At 35.6% G+C, this 13,126-nt stretch overlaps 1 protein-coding gene across 1 annotated transcript in view; it reads right to left on the reverse strand.

The window, feature by feature from the left end:
- Positions 1 to 262: 262 nt before the first annotated feature.
- Positions 263 to 13,126, reverse strand: part of LANCL3 (LanC like family member 3) — a 110,432-nt gene continuing 97,568 nt past the window's right edge. Inside the window, exon 5 of the mRNA XM_001367066.3 lies at positions 263 to 11,055. Coding sequence (XP_001367103.1) covers positions 10,896 to 11,055 — 160 coding nt within the window. The 3' untranslated portion in view covers positions 263 to 10,895. The remainder of the gene's footprint in view (positions 11,056 to 13,126) is intronic.

Raw genomic sequence — 13,126 nt, forward strand, 5'->3', positions numbered from 1 at the left:
CTTGGCAAAGATACTAGCAGACTTTGCCATTTCCTTCTCCAGCTTATTTTACAAATTAGGAAACTGAGGCAAGGAAGGTTAAGTGACTTTCCCTGGGTCACACAGCTAGGAAATATCTGAGGCAGGATTTGAACTCTGGATGACTCTAGGACCAACACTATCCACTGTGCCACCTGGTAGCTCTGGGTCATTGCTAAATGTTAGCTGAACAGAATTGTAGGAATTAGACAGATTTTAAAAGGAAGATGCTTACCACACACAGTTTCCATATTTAAGGTTAGACTTTATTTTAAGGCAAAGGATCATCACAAGTTTTATATTAACAAGGTGGCTTTTGTACATGTGGGTGTTTCACTGGTAAGCCAACATTATAACACTGCTTTAAGTACTATAAACTCGAGTTTCTACTGAGTTATTATTTACAGTACAAAACTAACACAGAAAACACATAGGAAATGTCACAGTGTTTTAGAACATTGTAATAGCAGTTTATGAAACAGAAGGTGCATTTTCTGCAAAAACAGAATTAACCTTGGTTCTAAAGAGACAATATCCTACCATGGCTGGGAGCAAAAATTACAATTAAAAGGGAAATAATATTAGACTCTAGCTCCTTATCCTGTGAGCAATCAATACAGGAATTTAGAATGTGATCAGCATTGTCAAGTTCATTCTTTCAGAAATGCACATCCATCAGGTAACAACCATGCCCTTGGACTCTTGTCTATATTTAAACCCTGATATCCTGTTTTGTCTTTTAACATGGATCTGCTAGACGCCATAAGTGTTCACGTTTCCCTTTGCATACATGTCTAATTAATATACAATTCATTGCATTTCTCTGAATGGACAAAAACACTGACAAGATTTTTTCTTAGACTCTGGGCAACAAATCTCCATGATCCCCATGTTTAGAAAAATGGACATATCAAATGTAATATTTTAGTATACTTGAGACTCTGTTTTAAAAAATGCATTTAATCCAGTGAGTTATGACATTGTGAAATATATTAAAGCATTTGGCAAAATGTTTGTTGTGTTTGGACCTAATTGCTATAGTTCTATTTTTGAATGTACCCCAAAAGTACCCAGAAACAATTTATAATTGTTACCCAGATAGCCCAGGGCTTTTTGCTTCTACAAAAAGACATTTGTGAAAAAAGCATCTGCCATTTATCTTGCAAAAAAGTCATTGAAAATTAGAATTATACAATTCAGAACTAGTGTTAGATTTGGCATTTTAATGTGTATTTCAAGAATTTTAAAGTAATGGCTAATTCTTATTATTTGACTACTCATTGGTGGCTTCTATGTATATATCTGTGTGTATAGGTATCCACATATAAGTACAGGTACATATATACTTTATTAGATACTGTTAACTTTGGACTGTACCCCAATCCAAATATATTACAAGGGATATAATTTTATTATGAATATTGCTTTTACTGCTGTTTATCATGTGAACAGTCACATTAATAGTAATTCTCTGATAGGACAAGGTATGTTGGTAAAACTAACTACAAATTATTCCTTTGTTGGTAATTGCTATTTAATTGATAATTGGTAATTAACTGCACTAGTGTTTTGCTACTACTACTATATATGACATATTCATAGCTTCTTTCTACAGGGTAATAAATCCCTGTTTCTATAATAACTGTGAATTCTGTAAAAATATTTTGCAATGAAGCAAATTCTGTGCTATTCTTTTGGAAAATATCCCATAACTGATTAAGATGTAGCATTGCCATACAAGCCCTGAGTATTTCTGGCATATGGCTTTTGGATATAATTTGATTTGAAAATATTCATTTACAGGGTTCTTGTCAATGTAGATTTGCTACATTAATCCAAAAGGATATAGCACTGATTTATCCATTCTCTATATTGGTGATATTAGCTGAGGCCTCTTTCACTACCTATTCCAATTTGCTGCTAGATAATGAGGATCTGCCCCTTCCATCTGAGTAGAATGCCATTGGATGTTCAAAGATGGGAAGAGTGTTGCCTTTTTGAAAAGAATATCATGGTAAAGGTCTCTGTCAGATTGATCCAAGAGCTAAATTTTGCCTTTGGTGGTCCCAATCTTACTCCTCTGGGGGGCTGTGTAAAAATGAAGTTGAATTAAAGAGCATAGAGTTGCCAAGCTATTACTATCCTAAAAGGGTCCCCCTCCCCCAAAAGAGACAGATCTGGTCATTTAAACAAATCTACTCTGAAGAATTGTTGTTGAGTCATTTTTTTCATTTGTATCCAACTCTTTGTAACTCAATTTGGGGTTTTCTTGGCAGAGCTACTGGAGTAGTTTACCATTTCCTTCTCCAGCTCATTTTCTAGATGACAAAACTGAAGCAAATAGGGTTAAGTGACTTGCCCAGGGTCACAGAGCTAATAAGTGTGTGAGGGCCAGATTTAAACTCAGAAAAATGAGTCTTTATGACCATGGGCCCAATATTCTGTCTACTGTACTACCTAGCTATTCCATTCTGTAGAGTTATTGCTCTCCTAACTAAGATCTAACACTTATCACTGACAATGGAGATTGTCCCTGGACTCTAAAGACATACCTAATTTGAGGCAGTGCTACAGCCCCTGTTAATACCAAATCTTAACAAAAGTAATTTTCTGATGATTGCTAACAGGCATAAGTAGTATATAGTCCTTTTATGCTAATACCTATTAAATTTTTTACTTCACATAATACACAAAATGACTGGACACCAAAGTAAACACCATAAATTAACATCACAGACAACATGTAGCAAAACATCCTCAGAACTTGAATATCTCTAATAGATTTCTAAATTCCTCATGTTTACATCAATGCACATTAAGATGTTTTACTTTTAATGTCCATAAGAAGTTGTCTTCCTACTACTACTACCTTCTCTTTTCAGAAGATTGCTATTGTAAAGAAAGAGACACAGAAAATCATGGTTATTTTGGAAATCAATAAAGACCTATGTCCATAGATCTATTTATAAAAATTCAGATGATTTGGCCATGTATATCAAACTGGGGATTGTCAGAACTGAAACAGAAAAAAGATAGAAAGTTTCTAGTTTGAGAGTAACAAAAAATGTTGCTTTGGCCTCTGGGGAAATTGAATACAAGAGGAGAATCCAATACTTTTCTTTCAGTAGTATATTTAGAACATTGGTAACAGCTTCCAGTATACCTTTCCCAGAAATTAGGCAAATCTATTGCTGTGAAAATTCCCATGATCTATATGTGGGAAATTGCAAGGAGGAGAAGAAAAAAAAAGAGGGGAGGAGAAAGGAAATTAATAAAGATCTTTTCAAGAGTTTTATTACAATAGAAACCCAAAATGTTCTAGGTCTATAACATATTCACAGTGATGCCTTTAAAACCTCAAGACCCTTCCATTGGAAAGGGATGGGAATCCAGTGTCCTCTCTAGGAAGTAGGAGAAATGGATGTCTTTAAGAAGTCAGTGAGAGTTTTCCCTGTTTGCCTAAATTAAGAGGGAAATCAAAATTAAATTCATCATTCCCCGGAAGAAACAAACTCTTCCTAATTGTCCCAGGCATCTTCTCTACTTTTTATTAATGGCTTTTGCTTCTGTTTACTGTTTTTGTTTAAATTGTCCTGATTCATGCTAGCTCCAAAATCTCAAATTCTGTGCAAACAGGTGGGGAATAAATCATTAAATATAAATAAATAAGGAAGGAGCTGACAGGAGCACCCTGGGGCTCCCGTCAGGCAATGTGGCTTTCTCTTCACTGTCAGCTATGGTATTTTCCCTGGTTCCTTTTCCTTTCTCTGTCTTTATGCTGCTTTGTCCTTTGAAAACTTACTGACTCATTCTGATGAGATAACCAAAGGGAAACAGTGATCTGAAGAGCAAGCTAATTATTCAGAGGTAGGATAGACATGCAATTGGATAACCAATCCAGATCCCCATAAAGGGCCATATCAAAGGCTTTGATTACATGTCAGACAACTCTCTGGCCTGAATTAGCCTCACCCAAACCCAATGGGGAAGTGGTTTGCTATTCCCTTTCCATGGCACAGTGGGGAAAGAGAAAGCATTGTCTAGCCTGGTGCCATTCTTAATAAAATGCTTGTTGAATTGAATGGAGTTGAATGGCTCTGCAGAACTGGTGTGCTAACTTCCGGTAGGTTCTGGTGCAGACTATGAATCCTTTGCTCCCAGGGAATGAAAATTTGCTTTTTAACAGACCTTTTTCTGTGCAGGAACCTTTTCTGCCTAATGCACATATCCTCTATGAGAGTAAAGAAATTGTGTGCCAGGCAGAACTGATGAAGTAAACTTTGAAAAGCTTGTCTGATGTAATCACACATAGACATCTTGTTCATCCCCAGAGCACTAACATGTTGGAGCATTGCATGCGCTAAGGGGATTGATATTTCACAGTGAAGCAGATTTGAGATTTTTAATGAACATGGCTCCTTTTCTGTCCCTAGTGGACACTCAGTAAAAATTAATTGGATGATTTTTTTTTTCTTTTGCAACATTCTTTTACTTAGTTTTAATCATAAACCCTAAGCCCAGTATATTTGGCTATAATTCAAATGATTTGCTGTCCAAAGAAAGCAAAATGATAAAGAATGTATCTGATCAAAGCCTGGGACAGGTAACAGAAAAATGAATCTAGGAAAGAGCTCAAATTCAGACAGCAATAAAAAATGTCATTAAGCTGATACCTACATTGCATTATGGGAATACTAGGAAGGGATGTTATTGCCTTAATGGCTCACTTACTTGATTCAGAAATTGCCCTAATAGAGATCATTGAAGGGTCCCAATTAGTAGGATTCAAATTGAACCACATCCAAAATAAAAATGAAACCACCCACATTAGAAATAAATAAATCAAGTTTTTCCAGCACTGAACAGTGTACATGGTGGATAGAACTAAAGTGGGGATGGGAATGACTTACAACTTTCTTTGGGGAAAAGAGATAAATAGTAGGTTGGGATTTCTAACTGCTGTGATCTCAGTAGAATACAAGATATCATTTCCTTCCTCTTTTATGGTTCTTCTAAGGTCAACTTTTGAAATTTTTCATAACTGTATCCCCTGAACCTAATACTAGACTTCTACCTCTAGCTGTGAAAATGCAATGCTTATGTCACTTGTGTTTAAAAGCTTCTAGAGATAATAACCTAAAGTTCCAGGAAACATACTGTTACACAAAAGACAAATCTTTGGTATCTATAAAATAAGAATGATCAAGTTGCAATATATCCAAGCTTAACTTCTCATAGCTTCCTAGGATTCACCTCCCCCACTTTGCCCTTGACAAAACAAAGTTAAGTCTTGACCATTATCCTAGCTTCCTTATTTTCTTATTTCTGTACCTTCCTATGAGTCACACAGGTTTGAGACCTCAGAGATGTCTCTGATTCTTCCCTCTCCTTCATCTTTCATATCCAAACAACTGTCAGATCCTTTCTCTCCATTATAATGTACTTTCCAGTCTCACTACCTCCTACCTTTGTCAACATCTCATCTGGATCATTATAATAATCTCCTTCCTGCTTCCAAGCTAGTTGAGGCCTCCCCAGCACTTCCTTCCCATCACTGTCTCATCATTTTCCAATGTATTGCTCTGATTATATCAAAAACTCCACTCAGAAACTCTCTTTGGCAAGAAGGTGCATTCTTTCTTGGCTCATTGCCAATGAACAAAGAAAAGTTAAATTTCTTCTATTGGTGTATAGGGATCTAAATAATCTGGCTCCAATCTACCCTTCTTTCACCATTTCCTTGCATTGAAGGCAAAGTAGAACATCCACAATCCCCAGTTCTTCCTTTCGGGCTTCTATATTCTTCATTTAGTTGTTTATAACCCCTGTCTAAACTGTTCCATAATCTATCTTGTACTTTCTAAAACAGGATGTTTTCACATTATGGGTGGAAGGATCTTGAGAGCATTATGGGATTGTGAATTTATTTAAAGTTGGAATGGACCCTATCTAAAACAACCTCTTCTCTCCCCATAAAAATAAACCATACAATAAAACACTCTAACAGATGAGGAAAATAAAACCCAGAGAGGTTAAATGATTTACCCAAGCTCACATATGTTGGCTTGTCCCAATATAGGCTGTCCAAATCCCAATCTTTTAACTCCAAGTCCAACTCTTCCCACCACACCAAATAAAGAGTTTATTCCAAATCTAGCCTCAGGCACTTTCCAGTAATGTGACAAGTCACATAACCATGATTACTTAGTACTTGCCACTTTTCTGACCTAACACAGAAGGATTAAAAAAAAAGAAGAAGAAGAATCTAGCAGTACCATTGCTGGGTCTATTTCCAAAGGAAAAAATTTCAAAATATTTATTGCAGTTCCATTTGCAGTGGCGAAGAACTAAAATCAAAAATATGCACATCAATTGGTTAATAACTAAACAAATTGTGGTATATGATTATAATGGAATTCTACCATGCTATAAGAAATAACAAGATCAATTTTTAAAAAAAAATTAGAAAGAACTACATGAGATAGTGGAGAGTGAAATGAGTAGAATCAAGAGAACATTATATACAGTTACATATTTGAAGAATGACTTGTGAATGTTCCGCTTCAGAGAATAAACTGAAAAATGGAAACATGAAAGACTATCATCTATCTATCTATCTATCTATCTATCTATCTATCTATCTATCTATCTATCTATCTATCTATCTGTCTGTCTATCTATCTATCCATATATCTATCTATAGTATATATACATATATATCTTTGCTGGATTATGCCTTCTATTATGTGGGGAGAGCAGGAGCAAGATAAGATACTTGAAAATAAATTCTATCAATTAAAAAAAGAGTTTATTCTTTCAAAAGGGAAGGCGAGAACTCCTGAAACACTGTATTTACACTTTAGGCAGCTTAATATTTTAAAATGTAGATTCTGGTAAAATTAACTCATACTTCTAACCTAGAATGGTAAAATTGTTCCAAAAGCAATAATGTAATTCACTTAGATCTTTATTTCTTATGGAAATAGCCAATACAAACATGCTTTGGCATACCAAGGTCATACCTTTATCCAAGGAAATCCATTTATGTGAAAATAAATATTGGCCTTTGTTACAGAGGGATTGTTTTCCTGTTTTTCTTATTCCTGGAACTGAATTGTCAATAAGATAAATTGTTTTATAACCTTGCCTCAATTTATTTTTTCAGTTCCTTATCTTGAAGGAAGGCAGTCAACCAGATCTAGAGTAGATATGAGTAGCTTTCATTCATTTATTTATTTTTAAGTTTCAAAGTCACTCTAGAAAGATTTTGCTTTGATTAAGTGATATTTTGAAAGTTCTGAATCCTTTTGTGTAAAAACTTTTAGATTTTACCCAAGAATTACTGTTTCCTAACTCCCCAGAATTAAATATTACTTAAAAGAATGTCCCCAAACCACTGTTTGAGGTAACATGTAAAGGTTTGTGTTTATATAAATATTAGCACTCAATTACAGACATAAGAACAACATTAAAAATCTCAATTTTGGTTGTAATGAATAGTAACAAGGAATGAGTGATAAATATTGAAAATACAATGGAACAAGTTCTTAGATATGAGACTTGCTTAGAGATATAGCTTTTTTTCTACTAAAAAGTAGCTGTCAAAGGAACAAAATACACAATAAATACAATAACTTAAGTGAAAAGGACAGTAAAGGAAACCAAATTCTGAACTGCAATGATTCGTTTTGACCTAAGAAAACCACCTCCCAGTAGAGAGGTAACGATTCACATGTACGGGATGCTGCACATCCTGACAGGAGTGCTCACTCACTCTGTTTACTGGTTTTACCCAACTGTTTAGCTAAGGGGTATACCTTGGGGAAAGTCCTGAAGTCACATCACATGGGTTCAAATCCTGCATCTCATAATTAACTACCTGAATGGTCTGAGTTCTGGGTCTCAGTTTTGTCATCTGTAAAGTGAGGGAGATGGACTATTTGGCTTCTCACAATTCTTTTCCCGGGCTATATCTATGGTCCCAGGCTCAGGCCAACCTATGTACAATGGTTGAATCATATGCTATGCCTTATAAACTCCTTTTGCACAATGTCAGTATTTTATTGACTGGCATAAGCTCTTAATGCTGAATCTCTCAATTAGAACTCCCTGGTTGTAAGAATTGTTGGAGTCAGAATGCAGATGAAAGCAGATGATTTTTCACATATTTATTTGGGTTTGGAGTTTTATATGATTATTCCCTTAAAAAAATAAATGACATAGAAATATGTTTTCCAGGATAATATGTGCATAACTCAGACTGAATTACTTGCCAGCTCTGGGAAGGAAGAGGGAGAGAAGGGAAGGAGACAACTTTGGAAAACTTATGTGGAAATTTATTACATATAATTGGTATTGAATTTTAAAAATATAGATGTTTCTGGTCTTACTTGCTACCTTACTGCAGAAAGTCAATTATCTTAGTCCAATAGTAACTCATTACTTCCCAAGTAGTATTTTATCATGACCTAGGTTACTCAAGAAAATACCAATACTTATATCAGGGGGCAGCTGGGTGGCTCAGTGGATTGAGTCAGGCAGGTTCAAATCTGACCTCAGATACTTCCTAGCTGTGTGACCCTGGGCAAGTCATTTAACCCCTGTTGCTTAACCCTTACCCCTCTTCTGCTTTGGAACCAACTTAATAAACTTGGAACTATTTAACTAAAAAAAATTAATTATCACAAAAGTGCACAGGTAAATAGAAAAGGTGGCACAATGGATAAAGTGCCAGGCCTAGTGTCAGGAAGACTCATCTTTCTGAGTTTAAATATCCCTCAGATGCTCAGTAGCTGTGTGACTCTGGGCAAGTCACTTAACCCTTTTTTGCCTCCGTTTCCTCATCTGTAAAATGAGCTGGTAAAGGAAATGGCAAACCACTCCAGAATCTTTAGCAGCTGTTGTTCAGTCATTTCAGTGGTGTCCAGCTCTTTAGTCACAAAGTCATAGTGGAGTTGGACTCCAGTGAAATGATGGAGCAACAGCAATGTAGGAAAAGGAAAACAATTCATACAATGACAACAATATTGTAAAGACAAGCAACTTTGAAGGATCTAAAGACTGATTGATGCAATGATCAACCACAATTCCAAGGGACCCATGATGAAGTATATCAACCACTCTGCTCCCCTCAATGGAGAGGTGATGGGCTCAGGTTGCAGAATGAGACATTTATTGGGCACAGCCAATTCACATTTTTTTAGTTTGTTTGTCTGACTAAACATAAGAAGAGTTTTTTTTTCTTTACCCTCCCTCTCCCCACCCAATGGGAGATAAAGGTGGGAAGGAGAAAAAATGGATTTTTATTATAAAAAATTAAATTAAAAAGTACCTGGGCCCATTCAAAATCCTACAATGTCTTACAGTGTTCTGCAACAAAGTCTGTACTAGAACTCTTTTAAGATTTCTATCCATTCACAGCAGGGTTTACATTTCTCTGACAGCTTGTCTCTAAACTTCTGGAGCAATTCACCTTTTGAATAAATGCTTGGGGGGACAAAAGAAACAGCCTAAAGTATTCATTGTGCTGAGAGTAATGTTTTACCCAGTTTGCTATATGAAGTTCCTCTTGGTCTCTGACTAGGATACTGGTCCAAAGATAATCTAACAGAAGCTGAAAAAAATATGACTTTGTAGTTGGTCACCCTAGTATTGGGGTGGGGGTTGGCTAAGTTTTAAAATTCAATTAATACTTGCAAAAACATGATTACATACTTAAACGCGTGATTTAAAAGAATATTCCTATGCCCTGTGTCTGAAAGAGATACCCATCATTGCCTCCCAAATCCTTCTCTTTTCAGATTCAGCTCAGATGTTGCTGAGCTAGAAATAATCCCTGCCTCCTCTCATCTCCCACTTATTCTTGTTGGATCTCTTATACAATGTACTTAGTCATAGTTTATTTTCTACTACAGTTATGATACACAACTTTCATCCCCTGTACCAGACCAGGAACCCCTAAGGGCAGACACTGAGGTTTTTCTTTGTTATCTTTATATATCAACATCTAGAAGGGTATCTTGCACAGAGTAGAAACTTCACAAATGTTTGTCAAATTAAAATTCAATTACTAGACAATACTGTTAACACATCAAAACAGAAAAATACTTGACAGTGACACTTGCTACATTTGCTAGGCTAAAGCATTTTATGTGCATTTCTATTTATTTTAATGAATGAGAAAGGGATCAAGGAAAGGCTGCCCTATGAGGTTGTAGGGAACGTAATGTCTCTGGGTTAAGAATTAATTGTGAAATTGGTTCTTCAAAGTGCCCAAGGCAATGGTATAAATGTAGACTTTGGGCAAACATATTTGTTCAGTAAAAATAACATTTCCATAAGGATAGAACATAAGACTTAGAACAAGAAGATTTTGTTTTTCCATCTATCAGAAAACTTTATCCCTTTTCAAAGTTTTCAGCTCTATAGGTCTTTGATTGTCTTTGTTCTTGGATTTAAGGGTGGGGAACTCCTACAACTGTTTAATTATTTTTTGCAATCTCCAGGGCCTCCATATTTTTTAGATTTTCATGCTTTCTTATGCTACCAGCTGAAAAGTAATTCATGTTTCTTTCCCTTTTTCTCACCTCTGGTCTCATATTTGTTTGTTTCTTAAAATAGAGAACCTTTAAGCATTTAAGAAATGTAATTTTTAAAAAAGATGCATGTTTCCCTCTCAAATCTAGTATCATTTGCCATCACTTGAACTCCCAACAAGCCTCTCTCCCTCCCCCTACTGTCCCCACCCCCCACCCCAGCAATGTTAAGGCTAGTGGTAGTGATACCGCTAAGTCTGGCTTATTTATAAATTGCCTTCCTTGTACCCTAAAGGAAAATCCCAGATGCCTTTGCGTGGCTGCATTGATGATTGTCATCTTCTAAACAAAGACACTGAAGAGGGGGAATTCAGCCTGGCTGGGCTGCAGCAAGTCAATCAGGAAGCACACAGTCCCAGAGAAGCCTTCATACAGACTGTAGATGCTCTCCAATACCCTGGAACCTGCTTTGAACTCTTCTGTAAACAAGAACTCAGCAAACCTGAGAGAGAGAGAGACAGAGACAGAGACAGACAGACAGACAGACAGACAGAGACAGAGAGAGAGACAGAGAGACAGAGACAGACAGAGACAGAGACAGAGAGAGAGAGAGACAGAGATAGAGACAGAGAAGAAGGAAGGAAGGAAGGAAGGAAGGAAGGAAGGAAGGAAGGAAGGAAGGAAGGAAGGAAGGAAGGAAGGAAGGAAGGAAGGAAGGAAGGAAGGAAGGAAGGAAGGAAGGAAGGAAGGAAGAAAGGAAAAGAAAAAAAAATCAATCAATTAATCATTTGCTAAAGAGATTTTCAACATTATAAGCCTATGAGGAAGAAGCTGTTTTACTTGTAAAATGAGGGCTTTTGTTTTTGTTGCTATTTAGAAAGAATGGAATTAGAATTTTGCAAGTGAAGTGATTCACGGTCATGTGATTTAAAGCATGCATTGTTGAACCTAGAGCCTGGAGTTCAAATTTAGGTTCTGACACTAGTTGTATAGCCCTGGGCAAGTCAACTAAGCTCTCCTAGCCCCAGTTTCCTCATCTTTAACTTGGGGATAATAATAACATGTTTCTCAGGGTTATCATGAGGATCAAATGACATTTATAAAGTGCTAATGAAATGCTAGCTGTTATTATAGTATATATTATAGTAAGAGGGAAATAGATCAGGGAAAGGGGGGCTATGAGATTGGAGGGAAATTAATCTTTTGGGGAAGGGAACCTCAGAGACTATGTCCAATCCCTTCATTTTACTGTTGAAAAAACTAAGGCCCAGAAGTGACCTACCCAAAATCACACAGGGAATATGTTAGAGAACTGGGTTATGTGTCCAGGTCTTACATATTGAAATCCAGGACATTTTTCATTGCAGAATGATTAAATAAACTATTGATAAGTTTTATGATAAAGTACATTTTGTCAAGCAAATCCAACTAATTTCAGTGCCTACAATGCAAAGCAGATTGTCATTCTATGAGAACTCCTTCCACTCAATTGAAGAAAAAAAAGAAAATGCATTTATTATATGATTATACATGCTATATAACATATATATAATATCATAAATGTTTATTTTAGAAAAAATTAATCACATTCCTCTCAGTACAAATTCACTGGTCTAGACTTCCTTTGTAGTTGACAGGGAATCTCTGTTATAAAAAAATTCTAGATTATGCTGTAGGTTCTGTTCTTCACCAAATTAGGAGACATTCCCTATAAAAGGAACCAAATTTCATATCTTACCTGTGGAATCAAATACCAACACCAAAGTCAGACAAGCCAGATTTTGATTTTTTAAAGAAAAAATTATCAGTACAAAAATATTCCATGATGGAAACATGATTGTAATTAAATAATTTAAGGTTTGTTTTGTTCATAGCGCAAACCACTCTGCCCTCTAAAAAAAAAGACAAAAAAAAGCAATCTATGTATTTGATGCTAAGAGATCAGGGGAACTCTATTTTCCATTTAATGATCAAATTTTATATTATTTAACAATTTTACAAGGGATTATATGAAATTATGGAGATATCTAGTCTTGTTGAAGCATTTGGGCTTCTATGGATGCTACTTAAGGTATATAGGCAAGATTTTTCCAGTAATTTAGAAGACAAAATGGGACTTCATTTGAATCCCATTCATATTATTCAAAGCCATTTCATGTTATTTGCTTTTTTCATGTGCCACAATATGTAAATAATTTAGTTGGATTATTTGAGTTTCATATTTGAGTTTGTTTTTAAAGGAAGAATTTCCATCCAAGAAGGATAAAATAAAAAGGTCACAGACAATTTTTCCTTTGTATCTGTGACAGTCTTAAGAAGCAAGTATATAACAAAACATGCCCAACAGTATTTTTATTTTCCTGTTGAAGGATCAAAAGAACAGAAAAGTGGTTCCCAAGAAATGGAACCAGCACAAAATTTATGTCAGCTAATATTATATTTATACAATTGAGGTCATTAAGCAATATATATTTTATATATCAGATAATACTGCACAAGCTACAGAATTTCTTATTTTCATCTTCTCCTCAGTCACTTCTGTCTCAGAGGAATAGATGAACTTCCTCATTTGC

Source organism: Monodelphis domestica, chromosome 4 (genome assembly GCF_027887165.1).
Source record: "Monodelphis domestica isolate mMonDom1 chromosome 4, mMonDom1.pri, whole genome shotgun sequence".
Lineage (NCBI taxonomy): Eukaryota > Metazoa > Chordata > Mammalia > Didelphimorphia > Didelphidae > Monodelphis > Monodelphis domestica.